This window comes from Onthophagus taurus, chromosome 6 (genome assembly GCF_036711975.1).
Source record: "Onthophagus taurus isolate NC chromosome 6, IU_Otau_3.0, whole genome shotgun sequence".
Taxonomy (NCBI): domain Eukaryota; kingdom Metazoa; phylum Arthropoda; class Insecta; order Coleoptera; family Scarabaeidae; genus Onthophagus; species Onthophagus taurus.
In genome coordinates, this window is record NC_091971.1 from 29,726,118 (window position 1) to 29,749,220 (window position 23,103).

Genomic DNA, 23,103 nt, shown 5'->3' on the forward strand with positions numbered 1-23,103 from the left:
CAGTTTTTAAATAAAATGATTCTCCCATCTTGGTTTTAATATTTTTTAACTAAATCGTTAAGAATTTTTGTAATTTTCTCAAGTAATAATTCTATCGTTTTATTATAATCCTTAATTTCAGAAAGTCTATCTTTTGAACATTCCTTATAGCTAAACATTTTAAATTATCTAACCTTGAACTAAAACCAGCTACTTGACTATTTCGACGATTTTTCAACTCAATGTCATTACGCTTATCTTGATTATCTTTAATTCTACTAACTTTAAATGCCTTATCTTCATCTAATAAATTGTTAATATCTTTTAAAATGTCCATAAAATAATAAACAATAGTTTATTGACCGTTACAAAGACCACTCGGCACCCAAATTCTTAATCCCTACAAACGTTGAGTTCTACTATTTCCTGGCTTCTGATGATCTCTCTTTGAATCTTCATCTTCTCCCTCCTCTTGTTGCATTTTATCCACACAAAACGACCAATTATGATGATGAGCAGCAATCCCACAAGAAAAACTCCTATTTCTCACATTCTGAATGATGTCCCAAGGATTGTAGTCGATAACAACCTCTGATGTTACCGGCTTGAGTTATAATGACTTCCTTCTCTTTTTTGACTGATTGTACCCCATTATATGTATGTATGTTGATAATTAATTCTTTTTTCTATTTTTTTTTCATTTTACACTACACTTTTATATGTTTCTTTTTTCTAATGTCAATCTATAATTGGACTGGCGACCCTGCCATGTAATGTATATCGCTAATTTTCCTTGTCTCTATTTTTTTTACGGGTTTGGAATGTAATTTATTTGAAATAACTTATTTCTTTTATTTCCTTTATTTAACGGCGGCTACATTACGATTCCAAGTTTAACTTACTTCTAAATGCTTATATGAAAATAACAAAAACCATTTATTTGTTGAATGGGGAATATCGCACTCCTCGCACAAGTATGCCTACTCGTGTATTTTTTAAGTTTATTGACTTGCTTAATAATTGCATAATGTACTTGACTTGCATAATGTATTGTACAACATTCGCCAACTGCAAATACTTTTTTTCTATTACACGCGAAAGCTATTAACTTCAAGGAAAGAACTGAACAGACAAAAAAGTACCATTAAAGAATGAGCTTTAAAACTCATATTTTGGTATGTTAGTATTCCATTGTGCTAGAAAGTTTTTATAAAAAAAATCAAAGGGGTTTGTGAATTTCATCCCCTTAGAGGGCGTGAGGGAAGCTCAAGGTATGCTTGAAAATATGGTCTTAACCAGTAGTAAATACGTACAAAATTTCAAATTCTACGGTTTACTTACAAGCGAAATAAAAAAAATGTAAATTTTTGGCTCAACTTTGATTGCGACCCTATATTTAAAATTTGAGCCACCTTGTATATATGTTAAACAAATTATAAATAGATTTCTTTACAACAAAAAATGAAAAACATTTCTTATCTCCACTACTTGAAATTTTGTTAGATAATTTTATTTTTTCCAGTAATAATTGAGGCAAAACTTTTTAACCGCAAATCAATGCGTGTTGATGTGCATTCGTTCTCGGTAGTCCTTCGCGTGAACATGATTAATCTTAATACATGCACTGTGTTTGTAGTTTGCATTTTAACAACAGTATTTGTGTATTGGTTACTTATTTATTTTAAGTATCGAAGCAAATTTAATGGAAAAATACCATCATTGCCTATGGTGCCCATTATGGGCAGTGGACATATAATTAAAACACCACAAGGTAAATTTGTTTTAAAGAGAATTGCTTTTTTGCCATAAGCTGTTAAATTTTGTTGATATGTTTTATCAGTGAATTATGAAATCGGAAATAATTTTAAAAACAAACTCCATGCGTAGGTAATCAGTATTTATTTCTATCGGCTCATTAAAATCATTGATATAAAACGTTTATGTCTGTATCAAGGTCAATTTAATGAACATGTATTTCGTAATACGATGAGTGTTGAATAATGATTCAATAGTGCATACATATTAGAAAATTATGAAATAGATGTATCTACATGATAGAAGGTGTTAAAAACATTTTTAAATTTTTTTTAATCATTTAGGAATTTCTACAAATAACTGGTTAATCTCTTTTCCGCTTTAATTATAAATACTCCGTGATCTCGAATTCATTACTTTCGTCACATTTGAGTCTATAACCCACTGGTAGTACAACAATTATAATTAGTTGTTTTATTACAAATTTTATTCATAAATCATTAAACTATAAATCGTAAAATGTGGTTTTGGAACTACATGTTATAGCTCAGTGATGGCGAACCTATGACCCGTGGGTCAGTATCTGACCCACGCAAGGTCTTTAACTGACCTACCTAGACAACCACTTGTTTGTTTACACGCGTTTATTTAGATTTTGTAAATGGTGTGGATAATTTATATTCTATTTGTATTTTGTTCAAGTATTACATTGACACAAAAGCAATTTGAAAAAATCGACAAACCAAAGCAAAAAATAACCATATTTAAAGCACTTTCTTCAGATAAAATGTACTTTTGTAAGGTTATGTTTGTAGAAAGAGACTTCCATAACACTTGTATTTTCACCTCTCTGTTTCACCTTGTGAGGCAGTTTTCACAATTTTTAGAGGAAATTGAATGCCAATGTTCAGGGATTTTGACGTACAACAACGTGCGATGGCTTAGCTTCGAACAAGTCCTTAAGTTATTAGAAGAAATTAAGCTATTTTTAATTGAAAAAGACAATAGTTTCAATGAATTATCCAATATACATACATTGGTTAAATGATTTAATGTTTTTATGCGACATCACTCAACATTTTAACTTCAAGGGCATGGACTAATTGTTTTAACGATGTTTGAAAATATTAAAATATTTATAACGAAACTTGATATCTTTACTAAAGATTTGGAAATGAAAACCATGAAATATTTTCCTCAAATACAAATACATATTCAAAACACAATAATTTTTGATAACTCGGTTGACATTCAAGAAAATGCAATTAAAAAATATTTAATGATTATGCAGGAAATAAAACAAGCTTTTTAAGGAGAGATTCAATAAATTTGAAAGTCTGGAAAATACATTTCGCTTTATTTGATATCCATTCAAAACAGAATTTGAAATAATGGAGTTAACCGAATTTATGAATTTATTTTCTAAATTATCGATACTTAGATAATTTAGAAATGGAATTAGTTGAATTTCGAAGCAGTATAGTGTGGAAAACAAAATTTGAAGACTTGATTTTTGAAGTAGAAGGAAAACTGTGAATGTAGTGTATACATATACATTATATATATACAGGCTGGTCCATTTAATGTGAGACAAGCGCTTATCTCGAAAACGGTTCATTTTACATAAAAATGAACCAAATGAAAGTTGTTCTGTGCGAACCATATTACGATAACATTTTTTGACCTTGACCTCATTTTCAAGGTTATATGAAGGTCACGACCAATTTTTTAAATGGCACCCTATATATTTAATTGTAAAACCTGAATAATCTGTAGATAAAAGTAAAGTAATTAAAAAAAAAATTAAAATATTTTACTGTGTGGTTTTGCCAGTACAACGGCAAAACATCTTTTGAAAAAAATTGAAACTTCTTCAGAAGCAATTAACTAACGTTTATAATCTAGCAAGAACAAATAAGATTTATGAATTTTTAAACATTTTCCTACCCGCTTCGATACATTGTCTTTAATTTAGCTAGGGTTATCTCCAAGTTCATCGTTGATAATATAATAATATGAAAAAACCAAATTATTGGTGGAAATGATGAAATATTTATTAAAAATTCGGTGCTACAAATTTGTTTCGATATTAACTATCGTCTTCAATCACGACTGAAAAATTAAGTGTTATAAGCGGTATAAAAGGATTAAACAAAATCTCACCGTCAGAATTACACACAATAACCAGAAAATAAAAACATTACACAGCGTTTATACGAGACGTTACACATAATTAAAACCCAAAATTGCAAGGTAGCGCGAAATGTAACAAAATAGAGGTTATGATTCTCTTTCTATCTTGTGTTGACTCAAGGTCATTGAACGAGCGGGAATATTTATAAATTCATTGATCTGCAGTTGCTGGTCACTGGTTCTAATGTACAACTCTTCAAACAAATCCAGTTCTTTTGATTTACCAAGTGGCTTTAGAAGTTTGACGTTATCGATGGTCGAGGTGTGATTTTCATCTTCTAAATGTTTAAAAAATGCTGAATTCCTTTCTGTGACATGTTCCTTGTATCTAACTTTCAGATTCCTTCCTGTTTGTCCTATATAAAACATGTTACAGTCATTACAGGTGATTTTGTATATACCACTTTTTTCCTCTTGTTTAAATCTATGTCTATTGTTTATTAAAATCTGACTTATTTTATTGTTGGATGAGAAGGCAGGTATGATTTTGTATTTTTTGATATTATCTTTTAATTGTGATTGCAGGTTTGTATGGAAAGGAAGTGAGATATATTTGAATCTATCATTATGTCTAGGGATATAAGACTATTGATGTTGTTATTATGAATTCTATTGAAAATCTGTTGCAGTTCGAAGAGCTTATATCCATTGTTGTAGCACCGAACTTTTAATAAATATTTCATCGTTTCCACCAATAATTGGTTTTTTCATATTATTACATTGTCTTTAGTTCTTAATTCTTAGAATACTATTTAAGAATGATCAACAAAAAAAATCTAGAAGAGGTACATCGGGTGACCTGGCTAGTCGGAAATACCTTTGAAAAGAGGTCTAAAAGGTTCCGACATTTCTCCGCCTTTTTCAATTTGATAATAGAATAACGTATAAAAAACAAGAGTTCGAGAAATTGCTTATGTCGGCATTTTCAGAATATCGCTTTCAGAGACTTAATTGGTTGAATTGTTTTAAAATGTAACAGGTAAAACTAAATTTGCATAAAAACTGCTTGGCAACAAATTCTGAATTCATTCCATCCTTTTACATTAAAGCAAAGTGTTTAAAGTAAGTCATTAAATCATGGTTACTCTAAGTGTGGCAGAAAAAGTCGAAATGATTTTTATTTATGGAGAAAGTGGCAGAAAAGTTGCTGATAGTATAGCTTTGTATCGAGAACGTTTTCCTGATCGAAATACGCCTTCGGAAGTACCTTTTAAAGAGTTGTGAATGATTTCACTATCACTGGAAATGTAGAATCAAGAAAAAGAACTCGGCGAGCAACTGTAACTACGGAAGAAAAGCGAATTGCGGTATTAGCTAACGTTGAGGTAAATCCTCAAGTTAGCACTCGACGACTTGCAAGTGACGCCGGAATATCGAAGACCAGCATTTTAAGAATATTAAAGCGCAACAAGTATCACCCATACCACATTTCATTGCATCAACAGCTTTATGGAGGTGATTTTGAAAATCGATTAATATTTTGTCAATGGGCACAAGAACGAATGCGGTTGGACGTCAATTTCTTTGGTAATGTGCTATTCTCGGATGAGTCTACTTTTACAAACAAAGGACAAGTCAATAGACATAATATGCACTATTGGAGCGTTGAAAATCCGAGGTGGTTGCCTGAAGTAGAACATCAACAACCTTGGTCGGTTAATGTTTGGTGTGGCATAATTGGTGATAAATTGATCGGTCCATACATTATTGATGGTATGCTGAATGGGGAGAAGTACCGACATTTTTTAGATGACGTCTTACCAACATTACTTGTAGATTTGAGCAGGGAAGAAAGACAAAATATGTGGCTGCAAAATGATGGGTGTCCAGTACATTTTTCACATATTGCACGTGAAGCTTTAGTTCGGGATTATGCTAGGCGATCTATTGGAAGGGGAGATCCAATTTCCTGGCCTTCCAGATCACCAAGAAAACCTTTTAAGATGTAAAGAAAATGTTAGTAGAAGGGTTAATAAATGTATTGAAGTGGGTGGGGAAATATTTGAACATTTGTTATAAATTTTATACTTGTTGATTAATAGTATAGTTTAATCATTTCTTTATAAATAAACAATATTTAAAAGTATTTGAATAAAAAAATTATTTAGATTTTGTCTGCAAAAGATGATTCGCCGTCGTACTGGCAAAACCACACAGTAATTTTTTTTTTTAATTACTTTACTTTTATTCACAGATTCAGATTTGGCAATCAAAAACATAGGGTGCCATTTAAAAAATTGGTCATGACCTTCATATAACCTTGAAAATAAGGTCAAGATCAAAAAATGTTATCGTGGTATGGTTTCCTCCTTCGCACAGAACAACTTTCATTTTTATGTAAAATGAACCGTTTTCGAGGTAATCGCTTGTCTCACGTTAAATGGACCACCCTGTATATATATAATGTATATGTATATTAATAAATAATATTTCATAATATATATTTTATGTAATATTGTTGCTGAATTTTCGGCAGCTATTGATCGACTTAATAACGATCTATCTAACGTCTTGAACTGGTCTCGGAGATACGGACTTAAGTTGAACTCAGTTAAAACGCAAGCTATGGTGTTTGGAACTCGTCAATTATTTGGTAAGATTAATCCATCTGCCTGCAGTGATCTGATGCTGGATGGTAATGTCATACGGTTTTCTAACACAGTTAAAAATCTTAGAGTCCTTATGGATTCTGCACTGTCTTGGAAACCGCAAATTCAACATGTTTGCAGAAAAGTCTATGCTTGCTTCCACTCTTTAAAATGACTTCGCTGCTCTCTTCCTCCTGTGGTGCGTCGTAATCTTTGTTACTCTCTTATATTTCCTCACTTCGACTATGCGGACGCGATTTATCCCGATCTCTCGGTGACTCTTCTGAGTAAATTGCAGCGGCTACAAAATAATTGTATCCGGTTCATATTTGACCTAAATAGATTTGAGCATGTAACGCCGTATCGCAATTACAATCAGATGTTAACCTGTGAGAGACGTAGATCCTTTCGTTTATTAACCATTTTATTTAAAATCCTTCATAACTGCACCCCAAAGTACTTATCAGATAGGTTCCAGCAATTATCAACTCATGAGCTTGCTACTCGTTCACGTTCTGATACTATTCTTACATTTCCCGTTCATAGCACTGAAATTTATCATAGATCATTTACAGTACAGTCGATTGCGCTGTGGAATGGACTGCCTTTTGAAATTCGTAATATTTCTAGAGTTACTAATTTTAGACATGTTTTAAAGAGCCACTTGCTTGTCCTTCAACTGGCTGTTTCCTGATTCTTTGTTCTTTGTCTTTCTCTTTTTTCCTCTCTTCAACTGCTCTCACTTGTTGGCAACTGATATCCGGCAGATTCTTTTAGTTTCTTTTAGCCGCTCTCTATCTCTCTTTTCGTGTCTTTTCTTTATTTTTCTCTTTGTTTTTCTTTTCTTGCTTAATCTTATTTGGTGATGTTAATAATATCTAATTATCACTACTTGCCATATTCAGTAAATATTATTTTTATTTTCGTTTGTTCTGTTGGGTCATTTGGCAGAGATCGCTTGTGCGATAAAATGATCCATTTGCTGATACTGTTTAAGTGAAGTGTATCTTATGTAATTTTGTATTTTTGTCTGTGGCAATAAATGGTAAATAATAATAATATTCGTTACTCCTTGTTGATTCAGACACTTATGGCCATTTGCACCAAACACTTAAGAATGTAAAATTACTTTATTTGTTATAACACGATTTAAATTACTAATACACAATATGCAATACTTAACATAACGATATACGCTTATATACATAATATATTGTAAGTATATTGTAATTCTTACTCTAGCGGGTACGTACAGGGGCATACAATTACGGGGGACAATAACTATATGTACTTAAAAGGGGAGAAAACAGAGCCGTGTAACAATAGTTTTCTCGAATAGGGTTGTCAATCAAGCTAGTGGTTTTGTATTTGTAATAAGAGCAAGAGCAAGGGTTTGATCTAAGCGTGAATTCTATCAGAGGTTCTAATGTTAATTGGGCATGTGTTCGTTTTTGAGGGAATTAGTACTTGGTGTTGTGTTTTTGGTTATGTTTTGGATTAATACGATACATATTAATATCGTGTTTTGGTAAAATTTGTAGGTGAGAATCTGTTAGATTTGGCGGGTTTGCTTGTGTTGTGAAAATATTGGATATTCACGTATCTATTGGAATTGGAAATAATTCTAAGGGTTTTATTTTGGGTGGTTTGAAGCTTCTTGTAGTGACTGCGGATTATATTGATGCGGTGTAGGTTAGTGATGAGAGAATGATCAAGTAAAGTAAAAGAGTTTTTTGTTTATAAGGTTTAGTCGTTATTTTGTGTAAATAGGTGATAGATGATTTTTATGATGAAGGATGTCTTGGATATGGATTTTTGAATGTGGGAGGAGAAGGTTAATCTTTGGTCTAGGGTGACCAAAGGACTCCTAGATACTTGATTTCTGTTTTGAGTGGGATTGTCGAGTGCGGCATGGGTTCGGGTTTTGAGTTGTTCGATAGTGTCGTTACTAATCCGGGAAATTTGGTGTGTGGTCGAATGCATGTTTTGGAAGCTGAAGTGGGAATTTGGGGACGATGTTTTTGTCTAGAAAGTTCTAGTGAGTTGACGACTTTGTAGATGGAAGGGAGTAGTGCAACGAAGTGGTATACATATTATAGTGGTTTTCCAGGAAGTAGAGAAGTGCTGGAGTTTGAGGACATGTCGTCTTTTGAAGAAAGATCGTTTTGATGGAGGCTGGTATGATTAGGTAGAGGTCTCCCCCACAGACCCCCACCTCTTTAACGACTTTTCGTTTGAATTGAGGGATGGACTCGATGACGGGAGTGATATCGATGGAGTTGATAAAGGATTGACGGAAAAACGGCCAGTTTGCTGATCGATAATTGGGGACGGGTTGTGTTTTTAAGAACGAAGGCTTTTACGGCCGGTGTTAATTGAACTACAATTAAAACTAAGACCAGTTCTATCACTAAACTAACACTAAACCTAGATCTAAAAACTATCGGGTTAAGCCGTCAAAAGTGTTTCATGTTTGGAATGCTATGTTGCAACCTTTTTCATAAACAAGTTCGAAAGGTTGTGTTTTGCTGTGGGACAGGAAGCCAAGTTTCATGGGATGGGATGATGGTCAGATAAGAGTTCGTCTAGGGTGGCGAGGTAGATAATTGACGATTTTGGCACTTGCTTCTTTTCACCTTGTTGAGAAGTGGAGGGTGGTTGGAAGATTTTGTGTTGGACATGTTACGTCTCCAGAGTGGGGGTGACGTGCATTAAGGTTTCCGAGGATGCGGATTTTGTTATTGGGAGTTAACATGCTATTTAAGTTGTTATCAGTTAGGAAGGTTTTAGGGCTGCTATAGAGTCTGGAAATATGGAGACTGTTGTGAGGTTTCACGGTAATGATATCGAGGTAACTCATGTTAGGTTTGGAAATTTTGATATGAGATGTCGTTTTCGATTGCTATGGCTACACTTCTGAAGCGTCAAGAGGTGTCGTTTTTGTATGCTGTGTAGCTTGGACATTTGTGTTGCAAATCATGATTCATATCGCAAATTTACGATATAAAAATATATAAAAAATATAATTTAAAAAACTTCTTACTTGCTTATTAAATATTTATTGATAACGGTTTCGAAAATTAATTCATCATCAGCCAAAATCTATTTAAGTGGAAATATAATTATCTAAATAAAATATTTACCGTTATAAATAAATAACTTACGTCAAATGTATGTAAAAGATAAAAGAGTTAATGTAAAAATATACATATGAATCACTAAGAACAATTTAAAACAAGCACAGTCATAAACGAATTAAAAGTATACGAACGAGTGAGATATCATATCACTCAATAATTGAAAATTTCAATGAAAATACAACGACAGAGTAAACCGGTTACAGATAATAAAAAGAATTACTTTGCAAAACTACATACATAAATATGTATATACAGGGTGTTTCATGATTTCTAGCTCAGGGGCATATGTCCGATTCACTTCACTTATTGAGTTATATGAATTTGAAAATAATATTTAAAAATTATGGCGTTACGGCCCAGCGCGGGGCTCAAAGGGTAAGTGTGCTATGACTGCAATAGTAAAATAAAGTACTTACTTACCTTACTGTCAAATTTGACAAACTTGCCGTTTAAACTAAAATTATTTGAGTTTTATTTGAGTACAATGCCGTTCAAGTTTACGACTGTTGAGTATGCTGATATGGTTTTTGTACTGGGAAATTGTGATGGAAGCGCTACTGCAGCTTCAATTGAATATCGACAATGTTTTCCAAATCGCCGAAGACTTTTAGTAGTACCTTCCAAGTTCTCCGAGAAACTGGTTTATTTCCGAGCGTTCATATGCAGTATGAACGAGCAACACAACAGAATGTTGCAGAGGAAGAGAACATCCTTGACATTGTCGATCGCAATTCCTGCATTAGTACGCGATGGATATCCATACGTTTAGGGATTCCCAATACCAGGGTATAGAGAACATTAAAAAGTAATCTGCTGCATCCGTATCATCTACATCGTGGTTAAATAATAATCGGAACTTATACCGCTACATTTTATTTACGGATGAGTCACAATTTTCTCGAGATGGCATAAATAACATCCATAATTTGCATAAATGGTCGGACATTAACCCTCATGCTACCATAGAAAGTAATTTTCAAAGCAGATTTAGCATTAATCTGTGGTGGGGAATGTTGTACGATCAACTTATAGGACCGTTTATTTTTGAAGATCGTCTTACCGGACAAAGGTACTTGCAATTTTTGGAAGAAAAACTTCCGCGTTTACTGTGGGATGTACCTCTGGAAAGACGATTAAGAATGTATTTGCAACACGACGGAGCTCCTTCTCATTTTTACCCTAGAGTCACCGATCATCTAAATGAACGTTATCCTAACCGCTGGATCGGTCGAGGTGGACCGCACGTTTGGCCAGCCAGATCTCCAGATCTCAATCCTCTGGATTATAACATGTGGGGTTGGATGAAAGATTTAGTATATCAAGAAAAAGTAGACACACGTGAGGCTTTAATCCAAAGAATTTTTGACGCTGCAACGCAAATAAAGGAGCACCGTGCAAAGATAAAAAATGCAACGCGAGCCGTTCACAGGCGTGCAGATAAGTGTATTGAAGTAGGAGGTGGAATTTTCGAAAATGTTTAAAATTAATAAATTATTTTTTCAAATTATAATAAAAAGTAACATTATCGCAATTACTTTATTTTTAAATGCATAAATGTAGCTCAATAAATAAAGTGAATTGTCTTGCTCAATGCTTTTTTTTTTTTGGTCAAACATGACGGTAACCTCAATAAGTACTTTATTTTACTAATGCAGTCATAGCACACTTACCCTTTGAGCCAAGCGCTGGGCCGTAACGCCATAATTTTTAAATATTATTTTCAAATTCATATAACTCAATAAATGAAGTGAATCGGGTATATGTTCATATGAACTTTTTTATTACAAATCATCTAAACAACATGCTCCATTAGTACCGGGAGAACTTCATGAAACACCTGTATATCAATTTGGTCGTTGAGAAGGTTTACATTTTTGTTTCTCTTATGTTTGTCAATTTCAAAAGCTTCAAACAAATCCAATTTTAAATATTTTTTCGCATTTATGTAATAGTTTGGTGTTGTCGAAATCTATTAAATGTCCAGTATCAATGCTGTGTTTATAAATATTAGAATTTGGTTTTGTTTTGTGTTCTTGTAATCTTAAGTCCAATCTACGTCCTGTTTGCCCTATACATACATGTACTGTTGCACTCTGTGCAGTTAACATTATATACTCCACAATCTTGGAGAATTTTTTTAAGGGTTTTGTATACAAAGGATCCTTTGTCATTGTAATTCTATTTAAAATTGTTAATTATCTTGTTTGTATATTTATTTTATTATCCTAACCAAAAGATATAATTAAGTTCATTAAGGGCCGGTTTATCAATGTCAAGTTAAATCTGTTAGATACGCAACTCATGGATAAACTTGCCTAACAGATAACCTCAGTGAACCGTTTATCCAGCAACTTTCTACCCGACAGGCAGCAAACCTACAAGATAGAACATAGATGGTACCCCTGAGTGTTAACATTAGAAACGGAAATGAAACGTAATTGGTGAAATTTGAATAATTGTCTTTAATTTGTGAAGTTGATATAAACAGCAAAACACCTGATCGTGTTTTGGAGGTTATCATTCCCGTGTGCTTTCGGTATTGTGCTTTGTTTTCGAAAACCTCTTTTATAATGGAATTCCTACATGAATATTTATTAGACAGCGATAAAGATGAGGATATTGTCCAACTCTTAAATTATAAACGACGACCATATATTATAAAAGAAAGACAAAAGTCAAAACCACTTTCAGGAGTTGGACGAACACGTTTTTTTGTTAGATTTCGGTTAAAAAGGACACAGTTTTGTCAATCTTGGTTAAAATTAAGACGAGATTATACTATATTAGTTTATAGATTATATTATTTTTTTTTTTAATTACTAGATTATTATTTATTTTCTATAACATTTTTATATTCGTTTGCCAAATCCATCAGCAAGTTCTTTTCTGCTGTACTAAAATTTGATGATCTTTTCTTTTTCTTGCTTATCCATCAACACAATTATATTTATTTTTGACGTTATATTTTAATTTCATTGTCATTTCCTTTTACCAAGCAACCAAACTTATGCTCACATGTTTTTGACAATATCTAATAGGTGAACCCTTAACCCTTAAGTACACTTAAGTACTTCAATCTGGTGGGTATCCAAATGTCATATTTATCAATAAGATTACCGATGATTACTATAAACCGGCCCTAAGGCGTTTTTCATTTGAGAGTGGATAATCTAAAGCTCTATTGATCAAGTAGCGAAAACTTGCTATCTTTTGGGAATATGGGTGTGCAGTCATAAGTAATCATAGTTAGGATTGTAGTTTGTTTTCTATACACTGTGTACATAAAGTATGGAATCGATTCGATAAAAAATCGGGGGATATTCTTCCGGAAAAAAAAGGCTTACACATCTATGTTATATTTTTTAACGCGCATTTTTTGAGATAAAATTGAAACGTACAGGTGTCCCAGAATTGAGTTACCATGCCTAAGTTAACATTTTTAAATAGGAACCCCCATTTTTAGTAAAAAATAAGTAATAATATGGATTTGTCTTAATATTGCAATATTTATATTCATTGAATGTTATCGACTGAGATCTGTATTGTAGATGTGTTTGTCATTTTTTATTTGCTAATTCTTTAATCTGTAATAACTTATGTTATTCTTGGGTTTTAATTGAGATTATGTAGTGAAGATTTCCTTGGATAATTAACGTTTGTATTTCCTATTTGGAATGACGTATTCACAGTCTCGTATCGTCTACTTTTATTACATTCATTTACACTCTACTTTAGTATAAGTAGAGTGTACTTAATGCTAACGTCACAAGAACAAACCTTCTTATGTTTCATAACAACCTTATTAATTAACCTTCTTGGTATTAATAACATTTATACCTACATAGTCATACTTTACAAATCTCTGGTGTGAACCATGGTTTTATATTTAATTTGCTGCCGCTGATGTTTATAGTGTGGCATTTGTAGCAAATTACTCTGTAAACTTAAACGTAATCTTAACTTAATTGTAATCTTAATTTTCTTGCAGATATGTACAGAAAATTTTTGGAGTATCGATACAAGAATAATAGCAAGTTGCAGTGGACAATGTTTGGTTTTGAAGGATTTTTATTAGTAATGGATGCAAAATTGATTGAAGTGATTCTAACGAGTTCAAAAATATTAAATAAATCCCATAGTTATACTTATTTACACAATTGGCTCGGAACTGGTTTATTAACGAGTACTGGCAATAAATGGAAGAAACATAGGAAAATTATAACGCCCGCGTTTCATTTTAAAATCTTAGAAGATTTTATACCGTCTTTTGACACTGCCAGTGATGTTTTAGTAGACGTTTTAAAGAAAGAAATCGGTAAACCATCCACCAATATTTTTCCTTACATCACTTTGTGTATGTTGGATTCGATTTGTGAATCGGCGATGGGTACAACAGTAAATGCTCAAAAAGATGCAGATTCGCTTTACGTTCGTTCAGTAAAACAGATGTGCAGAATAATCGTTGAGAGAACTCTTAGTCCGATGGGACAATTTAATTCGACTTACCAATTTACGAAAAATTACAAACTCGAACGCGAAGCTGTAACTGTTTTACATAATTATACGTATTCAGTTATAAAGAGCAAAAAAGAAGAATTGAGTGAATTAAACGGGGACACAGAAAATTATGACGTGGATGAAATCGGAATGAAACGCAGAAGAGCTTTTCTGGATTTACTTTTGGAATATTCGAAAGACGAACAAAATAGATTATCCGATGAAAATATTAGAGAAGAAGTTGATACGTTTATGTTTGAGGTTATTATTTTTTACTTTTTATGTTTAAGATTGAATATATATTTTTTAATATTTTAAGGGTCATGATACAACTGCAGCTGCAATTTCATTCTGCGTATATTTATTATCAAAAAATCGAGATTGTCAGGTAGGTACTTATTCCGTTAATATGTTATTCAAATAACCAATATCAGCAAACCTGTAGATATGAACAGTTTAAAGAAGTTTATGCCATCTATAGATGCCAAATCTACTGAAATTAAGTGTAATTATTTAGGTGACTTGCACCATGATTGTCATACATTCCAGATCAACCAGAAACTTACCACTAGCGTCCATCAAGCAAACGATAATACAAAACAATCCATCAAAATAATTAGATAATAATGTTTTAAATGAATTTTGAAACATTTTGAAAGTTGAAAAGTGTTTGCCTCCAACATCACATTCTAGTTCTTTCATAGGTTGTGCAACAACTACATAACAATTGCTTACCAATTTCATCAGACGAATCTGGATCAAACAAAACCTGGTCTACCCTATATAATATTTATACTGTTATAGGTCCTATGGCATCATCAAAGCCAAACAGTAAGGAAAATCAGATAAACTGGAATTTATAAACCTCTTCTTCTTATTGTTTCTCTCTCTTTAGTTGGGTTTGTTCTACTTAATAAGTTCTGCCTCTGAGACATCTCCTGAAAAGTTGACTGCCAACTGTCTCTTCATCTCTTTGGTAGTTTGCCGGGTACTCTAGGTTATTTGTAAGCACAATTTTCGTAGTCTGTTATCTAGCATTTTACGAACGTAATTGTGCTAAAATCCCTTTGTTTTGTCTTCCCATCTCATACTGTTCTGAACCCCGCATTGATTTCTGATGTTGGTGTTTTTTATTTTGACCAATTCTGTTACTCTTTGTCCTCGCGTATTCAATGCCGTAAGTCATTGTTGGGCGGATGCAAATCTTGTATATCCGCACTTTACTATCAATAAGCATGAATTTGTTCGACCAAACAGTATCTTAAAATCAACTTGTAATTGCACGCTTTGTCGATATGACTTCTCAGGTGCTTTGCGGGATCTGGTGATATGCACACTCAAGTAGGAAAATTCCATGACTTATTCGATGCGGGTGGATCTTGTTAGCTGCCCTGCTACCACCATGTGCTTAATTCTCGAAGTAGAGACAATTATCCTGTGAGTTGACGATTATTGCAACGTCGCGTCATCAACGCAGAATGTTGTGCAGATTATGTTTTGGCTGATTTTATATCCTTGGTTTAAAGTTGTCACTTTCTCGATTTACCTTTTGGAGCCTGGTATGGTGATGTCTTCGGTAAGTTCTTCTCTGACTCTTACTTTAGTTGTGTTGTTAGTGTTTAATTTATGTAGTTATGATGTTTATGCATGTATACATAACATAATAAACTTTTATAAGTCTTCTTTTATAAGTAAATTTTAATCTATTTTATGATGGAGTTTCGAATGCTGATGTTCTGTAACTGCGTCAAAACAGTGTTTTAACAGGTACGCAGTATGGACCCTGAAATTTATAACTTTGGTTTTTTTTTCTAATCATACCTATTATTTTCCAATACCCAGCAAACCTTTCTATCATTATCTTTCTGAATATCTCAATGTAGTTTCTCTTAACATTCTCCTGGCCTTTCTTAACATCTTCTATCTCTGTCATTTACAGCAGAGTCCTTGATCCCGCTTTCTCTTAATGGCATACCTTACATTTCTCAATATCTACTGTTCGAGTGACTCGTCAGTTCCACCAACGAAGTTTTTCAGCAGTCTGGTTTGCGTTGCTAGGTGTCTAAAGCAGCTAAGGTATGATCTATTAAACACCTTGATCAATCTGTCTCGAATCGTTTGTTCTTTGTTCCATCTATGACACTCTGAGTAACCGCCTGTCTAAACCGACCCACATAAAAAGCTTCGGTCTTCATCTTCATCAGGCTTTTTTTTTTCTTTAATGTCCACGTTTCCTATTGCTATGTGGCGATTGACAAAATTGATTACTTAGCAAACAACACCTTGGTACGTCGAGTAATAGCACGATCTTTCCAATTGGATACTTTTATTGTAGCCTACTGGTGTGTCTACTGCTATATCAGCGGTAGCCCGTTCTGACTGGTTTGTGAATCTGGAGGTAGTGAGTGTAACGCTTAGAGCCAGGGGTTCTTCGTTACATGTTTGTTGTGTTTATATTCGTCCAAATGATAATTTAGCATTATATTCATTCATGGATCAGCTTACTGCACTCACACGCCGGTATTCTGGCGACGAATTTCTTATATGTGGCGATTTTAACTTGCCAGAAATTAAATGGGAGATTGATCTCTGCTCTCGTCATTGTGTACCGTCGCCTTGCAGTAGTGCCCGATCTAGTGATTTTCTCGATACTCTATCTGCGGCCTGAATCAATTTAATCACCACCTTAATGCCTTCAACCATACTTTGGATCTCGTTATTACTAATTTTTATTCAATATCTGACATAGCACTGAGCGATACACCTTTAATTCGTGAGGACATATCTCACACTACTTTAGAGTTTTCCTGCACAGTAATCGCACCTCCAAATCTTAAAGATAACTTACCCGCTTGTTATAACTACAAAAAAGCAAAATTTGACGTACTCAATTCACATTTTAACGGGATTAACTGGGAAAGAGAGTTGGAGGGTGATGATGTTGATAGTTCTGTAGAAACATTTTACGCTCACTTGCGTCACGGCATTGACAACCATGTTCCAAAAATGCAAAAGCGAGTGAGTGGTTTCCCTGTGTGATTTACGTTCAGTGCTGTGCGGGTGATTAATGGTGATTAATGAAAAGAGGAAGGCGCACAGGAAATGGAAGCGCTATGGAAATCATGTTTATTATCTTACCTTTTCTCTGTTGAGAGGACGAACAAAATTCCTTATTAACCGTGATTATAAAAATTATATTAGGTGCGCAGAAACAAATATAACGCATAATCCCAAGCATTTTTGGTCATTTATAAAACGAAGAAAGGGCAATAATAATATACCGTCTGTGGTTTATTTGGACAACAGCACCGCTTTCGATCCTCGATTTATCTGTTCATTGTTTGCTGTCTTTTTTCACTCTGTGTACTCAGTCCCCCGGGCTGGTGTGGTATCTGGTGTCACGACCGGCTTCAATAGTGCAGATACCATTTGCTTTGATCAGATGGAGGTTGAGGAGGCACTGGGAGGAATTGATGCTTCAAAAGGTCAGGGTCCTGATGGTATACCTGCCATTATAATTAAAGAATGTTACGCATCATTGTCACTTCCTGTAACCATTATTCTGAACAAATCGATTCCATCTGGAGTCTTTCCATGTCTTTGGAAGCAGGCACATATAGTTCCTATCTTTAAATCTGGAAACAAAAGTGATGTATCCAACTACAGGCCAATATCTTTATTATCAGTTTTGAGTAAAATTTTTGAAAAACTAATTTATAAACGGCTATTTTTTCTTACTAAAAATAAAATTGATACTAGACAACACGGCTTTTTTGCGGGTCGCTCAGTCGAGAGTAACTTGCTCGAGTACAGTGATTATATTTTTTCTTCTCTTGATCAAGCAATTCAAGTGGATGCCATATACACTGACTTCAGTAAGGCTTTCGATCGCGTAGATCACAATCTCTTGTTGTCAAAGCTTCAAATAATGGAAATTGATAACTATTTGTTGCTATTGATTGCTTCTTATATGCGTGGTAGAACTCAGGTGGTATCTATTAATAGATATTATTCTGATCTTGGCCCCCTTCTTTTTAATATTTACATCAATGACATTTTCACAGTAATAAAACACTCCCAGTGCTTAATGTATGCAGATGATATGAAATTGTTTGCACAAATTTCGTCGCCACTCGACTGCTCGAGAATGCAGCGTGACATTAATGCACTACAACTCTATTGCTATGAAAATTTTATGTCACTTAATCCTATCAAATGTAACGTTATTTCTTTTTCAAGAAGTTCGAATGTCATCAGATATGGTTACAGCTTGGGTGACTATGTTTTACCCAGAGTACCTCAAATTAAAGACCTTGGGGTCACTTTTGACAATAAACTAACATTTAGTGGTCATGTTGATGGAGTAGTTGGAAGGGCGCTGCGAATGTTGGGCTTTGTCATAAGGTCCACAGAATCTTTCAAAAGCGTTAAAGCGGTGAAAGTTTTATATTTTGCTTACGTATTTAGTATACTTAACTTTTGCATTACCATTTGGAACCCGCAGTATCACACTTATATAAACAGAATCGAAAGAATTCAGAAGAAATTTCTAAAGCACTTATCCTATAAATTTAATTTAAACTATAATGATTACGATTCTGCGTGCAGCTCTTTCCAACTTCTTCCACTCCACCAGCGCCGCTTATGTAACGATGCTCTGACATTTTACAAGATTGTCAATAATAGATGTACCTCCTCGGTCTTGTTGGGTTGTGTAAATATACGTATACCACCTCGATCTTTAAGACATGAAACTATTTTTTATACTCCTATTCCGAGGACAAATTTATTTCAAAATTCACCTATGATTCGGATGGCGATTGCTTGCGATCACTTCCATAAAACTGGCAACGGTGTAGATGTTTTTTGTAATTCGTATGGGACATTCAAGCGCTTGATAACTGCCGCTGTGGTACAGAACAGACTGATTTCACATTTTATTTATTTATGTGTATTTTCCTTTTTTTTTCTCATTTTGCCGTGTTATTATGTTTGTTGTTTTATAGAATAATTATTGTTTTTGTTAGTTAATTTATGCGTAATTAACCGCACAATGTGTTAATAATTTATATGTTAATGTAGTGACAATCTTCTGGGTTTGTTCCGTTTTGTGTCCACTAGTATAAAATAAAATAAAAAAAAGAAATAATAATTTCTCGTTTTAGTTCTAATGTGTTCAGTGTGTCGTAGATATCCAGTGATTCTTATTACTTTTGGTGTTCTGAATGTGCAGTTGTCCTTTTCTATCCAAGTTTTGGTGTTGTTCTATAGGGTGTCTTCAGAGTATTCTCATTTTAATATTGTGTCTAGGTAATGTTGCAACTGTTCCGTCACCGGAGCGCATTCATTATTTTGTTAGGATTTTGTTTCTTCAAGTTCTAACAAAAGTTCTTAGTAGTAAACATCATTGAGGAAAGTTGACTTCTCGATTATACAATTTTATCAAATCTGCTACCTCTCACGCATACAACAATGTCCTCCCACAACATTTCTTGAACTTTTTAAAATCTTCACTCTTATTTTTAAAAACGATAATAAAATAACCAGTAGATATCTCTCAAGATAATCCCTGACATCTTTTATTGCTGTCCCAACCTTCTCCACGTATTTTCTATCTTATCAATTTCGTTCTTAATATTTCTAATTATCATCCATCATGACATCTCTCATAATAATCTTTGATATTTCTCTTAAAATCATTCCTACTTTAACTCTATATAAACTCCGATATCCCTATCTTTCCCATCATCTATCAATATCGTTCCCGATATCCTTCAGGATACACACTTATTCCATTACACTGGACAACAGCCAAAAAGTATCTAAAATAAAATCAACAAAACTTTACTATTTTTGGTGTGCTGATTCCGAAAATAATTTTATTTTTGCAATATTAGTTCACGTTTTAGAGATACGTGATGCTACATGACCCTACATAATAAAATATAATAATACTGTAACAGGAAAAAATGCACTTGGTATAGTCGTAGATTCCGCGAGAACACATGATAGTGTTACGTCAGGTATAAATTATGTTGTTTCAGCTATACTTTCTCAGTTGCCAGCCAGCATTCACGTAAGATGTCTCGAAAGTGTGTAAACAGTCCGGATTACTTCTGTTACGTTTGTGGTGAAGTGACTTTTGTGTCTCAGAAGCGGTCTATTACTCCATTGATAAAAACTGCAAATCACCTTTACTTCGGTTGCAAAATAGGGGATCAAGACAAACAGTGGGCTCTCCCCATATCTGCTGTAATTCATGTGCTTCAAGTCTGAGAAACTGGTTAAAGCGTAAAAAACGTTCTATGCGCTTTGCTGTCCCAATGGTCTGGAGAGAGCCTACAAATCATGTTAACGATTGCTATTTTTGCATGACACCATGTTGGGCAAGGCACAGGTATATCCAAGAAAAAAAGTCGGTTATTAACTATCCAAATATACCATCTGCCATAAGACCTGTACCCCATGGTGACGAACTTCCTATTCCAGAACCCCCAGAAAGATACGGTTACGAATCAGATAACAGCGATACAGAGATTAGTCAAGAAGATATGCCTACAACATCAAAAGACCCTGATTTTACATAGAGCACATCACACCGTCAACCGCATAAAATTACTCAGTCTGAATTAAATGATCTTGTGAGGGATCTAGAACTTCCAAAAACTAAAGCAGAGTTGCTAGGATCAAGATTGCAGCAGTGGAACCTATTAGAAGACGATGTCTCTGTATGTGTTTTTCGCAAACGCCATAAAAACCTAGCACCATTTTTTGACATGGAGAGTAACTTGGTTTTCTGCAATGACATAAACGGCTTACTAGCGGCTTTAAATATAAACCACAAGCCAAAGGAATGGAGATTGTTTATAGACATGAAAGAGTCATACGACAACATGAAATACTTACTGACATACATAAAATACGATGAGCACCAATGGCAAATCTGTGGCGACTTAAAGGTTGTTGCACTTTTACTCGGTTTGCAACTAGGCTACACCAAGTTTTGCTGCTTTTTGTGTGAATGGGACAGTCGGGCAAAGGCACTACATTACAAGAGACAAGACTGGCCCGTTTGACAATCACTAGAGCCAGGCCAAAAGCATGTACAGTATGTGCCATTGGTAGACTTTAAAAAGATTTTGTTGCCACCACTGCATATTAAATTGGGCCTAATGAAAAATTTTGTCAAGGCACTAAATAGAGATGGGCCAGCTTTTCAATACCTGCGTCAGAAATTCCCAAGGCTAAGTGAATCAAAAGTGAAAGAAGGTATTTTTGTTGGGCCACAGATTCGAAACATTTTGAAGGACGAACAATTTGACAACACCCTAACAGATATTGAAAAAAATGCTTGGAATGACTTTCGCTTGGTGGTCACCAATTTCTTGGGAAACCAAAAAGCTGACAATTACGTTACTCTTGTTAAAAATATGCTGTTATCGTATCAAAAAATGGGTTGTAATATGTCTCTAAAGATACACTTCCTACATTCACACTTGGACTTTTTTCCTGAAAACTGCGGAGCTGTAAGTGATGAACACGGCGAACGTTTTCATCAGGATATATCATATATGGAAAAAAGGTACCAGGGAAAGTGGAATCCTTCCATGCTTGCAGACTACTGCTGGACTCTTGTTAGAGATGCTCCAGAAACTATCTACAAAAGAGTAGCAAAAAGACAGCGCTATAACTAAAGTCTAAAAGTGCAAAAATAGTGTAAAAATACCTATTTCTTTTTTTAGTTTGTTAAAAATAAAATAAAAATGTGTTCTTAAAAACTGCAACTAAGTTTTAAATTTCATTGACATATTTGTATTCAGCACCCCAAAAATACCTAAAAAACGTACTTTTCAAAGACGATACAGCAAATAAACCAAAATTTGTTGTCCAGTGTTATTAATCTACCTATTATATATCTCTCGTTCTTTATCAACAACTGCGAAATGGAATAACTTCAATATTAAAATAGTTTCGCCATCTAAAATAGCCTGTGGAATGCTGAATTAATTTCGTTTTCTTTTACATAGGAAAAAGCTTTCGCAGAGATTAAAGAAATTTTCGGTGATGATAAAAATAGGAAACCTACCCAAAAGGATCTTCAGGATATGAAATACTTGGAGCTAGTTCTAAAAGAATCCTTACGATTATTTCCTTCCGTACCATTTTACGCTCGCGAGCTTACAGAAGATTTAAAATACGGTATTAACAAAATTACTTTACTTCTTTTTTTAATTTGTTTTTGACTTTTATTAAAAATTTTTCTTGTTTTTATTAAAGGTGAATTAATAATACCGAAAGGAACCACAATGTTACTTTTGGCTTACATTATGCAATTGGATCCAGAGTATTTTCCGAATCCGAAACAATTTAATCCGGAACGTTTTGTAAACAATACAGAAATAAATACATTCTCGTATGTTCCATTTAGCGCGGGACCTAGAAATTGTATTGGTCAAAAATTTGCTATGCTCTCGATGAAATCAACGATATCGAAAATTTTAAAAAATTATGATTTATTTCCCGTCGATCACGAAATGGAAATATCATCTGAAACCGTTCTCACTTCAAAAAATGGTGTTAAAGTGCAAATAAGAAAGAGGATATGGTAACTAATAAAATATAGTATTTATAGTATTTTAAGAAAATGTAGCAATGGAAGATGAATAGAATAATAAAGTTTTTATCATTTATCTCTTATGTCTTTTACATGAAACTTTATCATAACATTTTAAACAAACTCACAAATCAGAGACCACGCAAAGATCTACGCTTCATTATCTATCTAGGGTTAGAGTGCAACTATTTTTAACTTAATTTGTATAACATATTTTTTCTATTTAGTTTATTTATTTCGATATTTTTCATAAACAACAATTTTATAAGATAATTTTCATTTTTATTACGAAATTATTGGGACCTACTTTTTAAATATAAATTGTCGTGTAATTATT

General features: G+C 33.7%; 1 protein-coding gene across 1 annotated transcript; it reads left to right on the plus strand.

Moving 5' to 3' along the window:
- Nucleotides 1-1,540: 1,540 nt before the first annotated feature.
- Nucleotides 1,541-22,842, plus strand: LOC111420658 (cytochrome P450 4c3-like). The gene is made up of 5 exons (XM_071196559.1): nucleotides 1,541-1,750; nucleotides 13,644-14,413; nucleotides 14,472-14,540; nucleotides 22,180-22,351; nucleotides 22,430-22,842. Exons 1-5 carry the CDS (start codon nucleotides 1,582-1,584, stop codon nucleotides 22,759-22,761), a joined length of 1,512 nt encoding a protein of 503 aa, XP_071052660.1. The 5' UTR covers nucleotides 1,541-1,581; the 3' UTR covers nucleotides 22,762-22,842.
- Nucleotides 22,843-23,103: the final 261 nt, after the last annotated feature.

Coding starts and splice junctions, on each gene's coding strand:
- LOC111420658 (XM_071196559.1), top strand. CDS start 1,582: ATGATTAATCTTAATACATGCACTGTGTTTGTAGTTTGCATTTTAACA. Junction 1,751..13,643: donor TATAATTAAAACACCACAAG/GTAAATTTGTTT, acceptor ATTTTCTTGCAG/ATATGTACAGAAAATTTTTG. Junction 14,414..14,471: donor TTGATACGTTTATGTTTGAG/GTTATTATTTTT, acceptor TAATATTTTAAG/GGTCATGATACAACTGCAGC.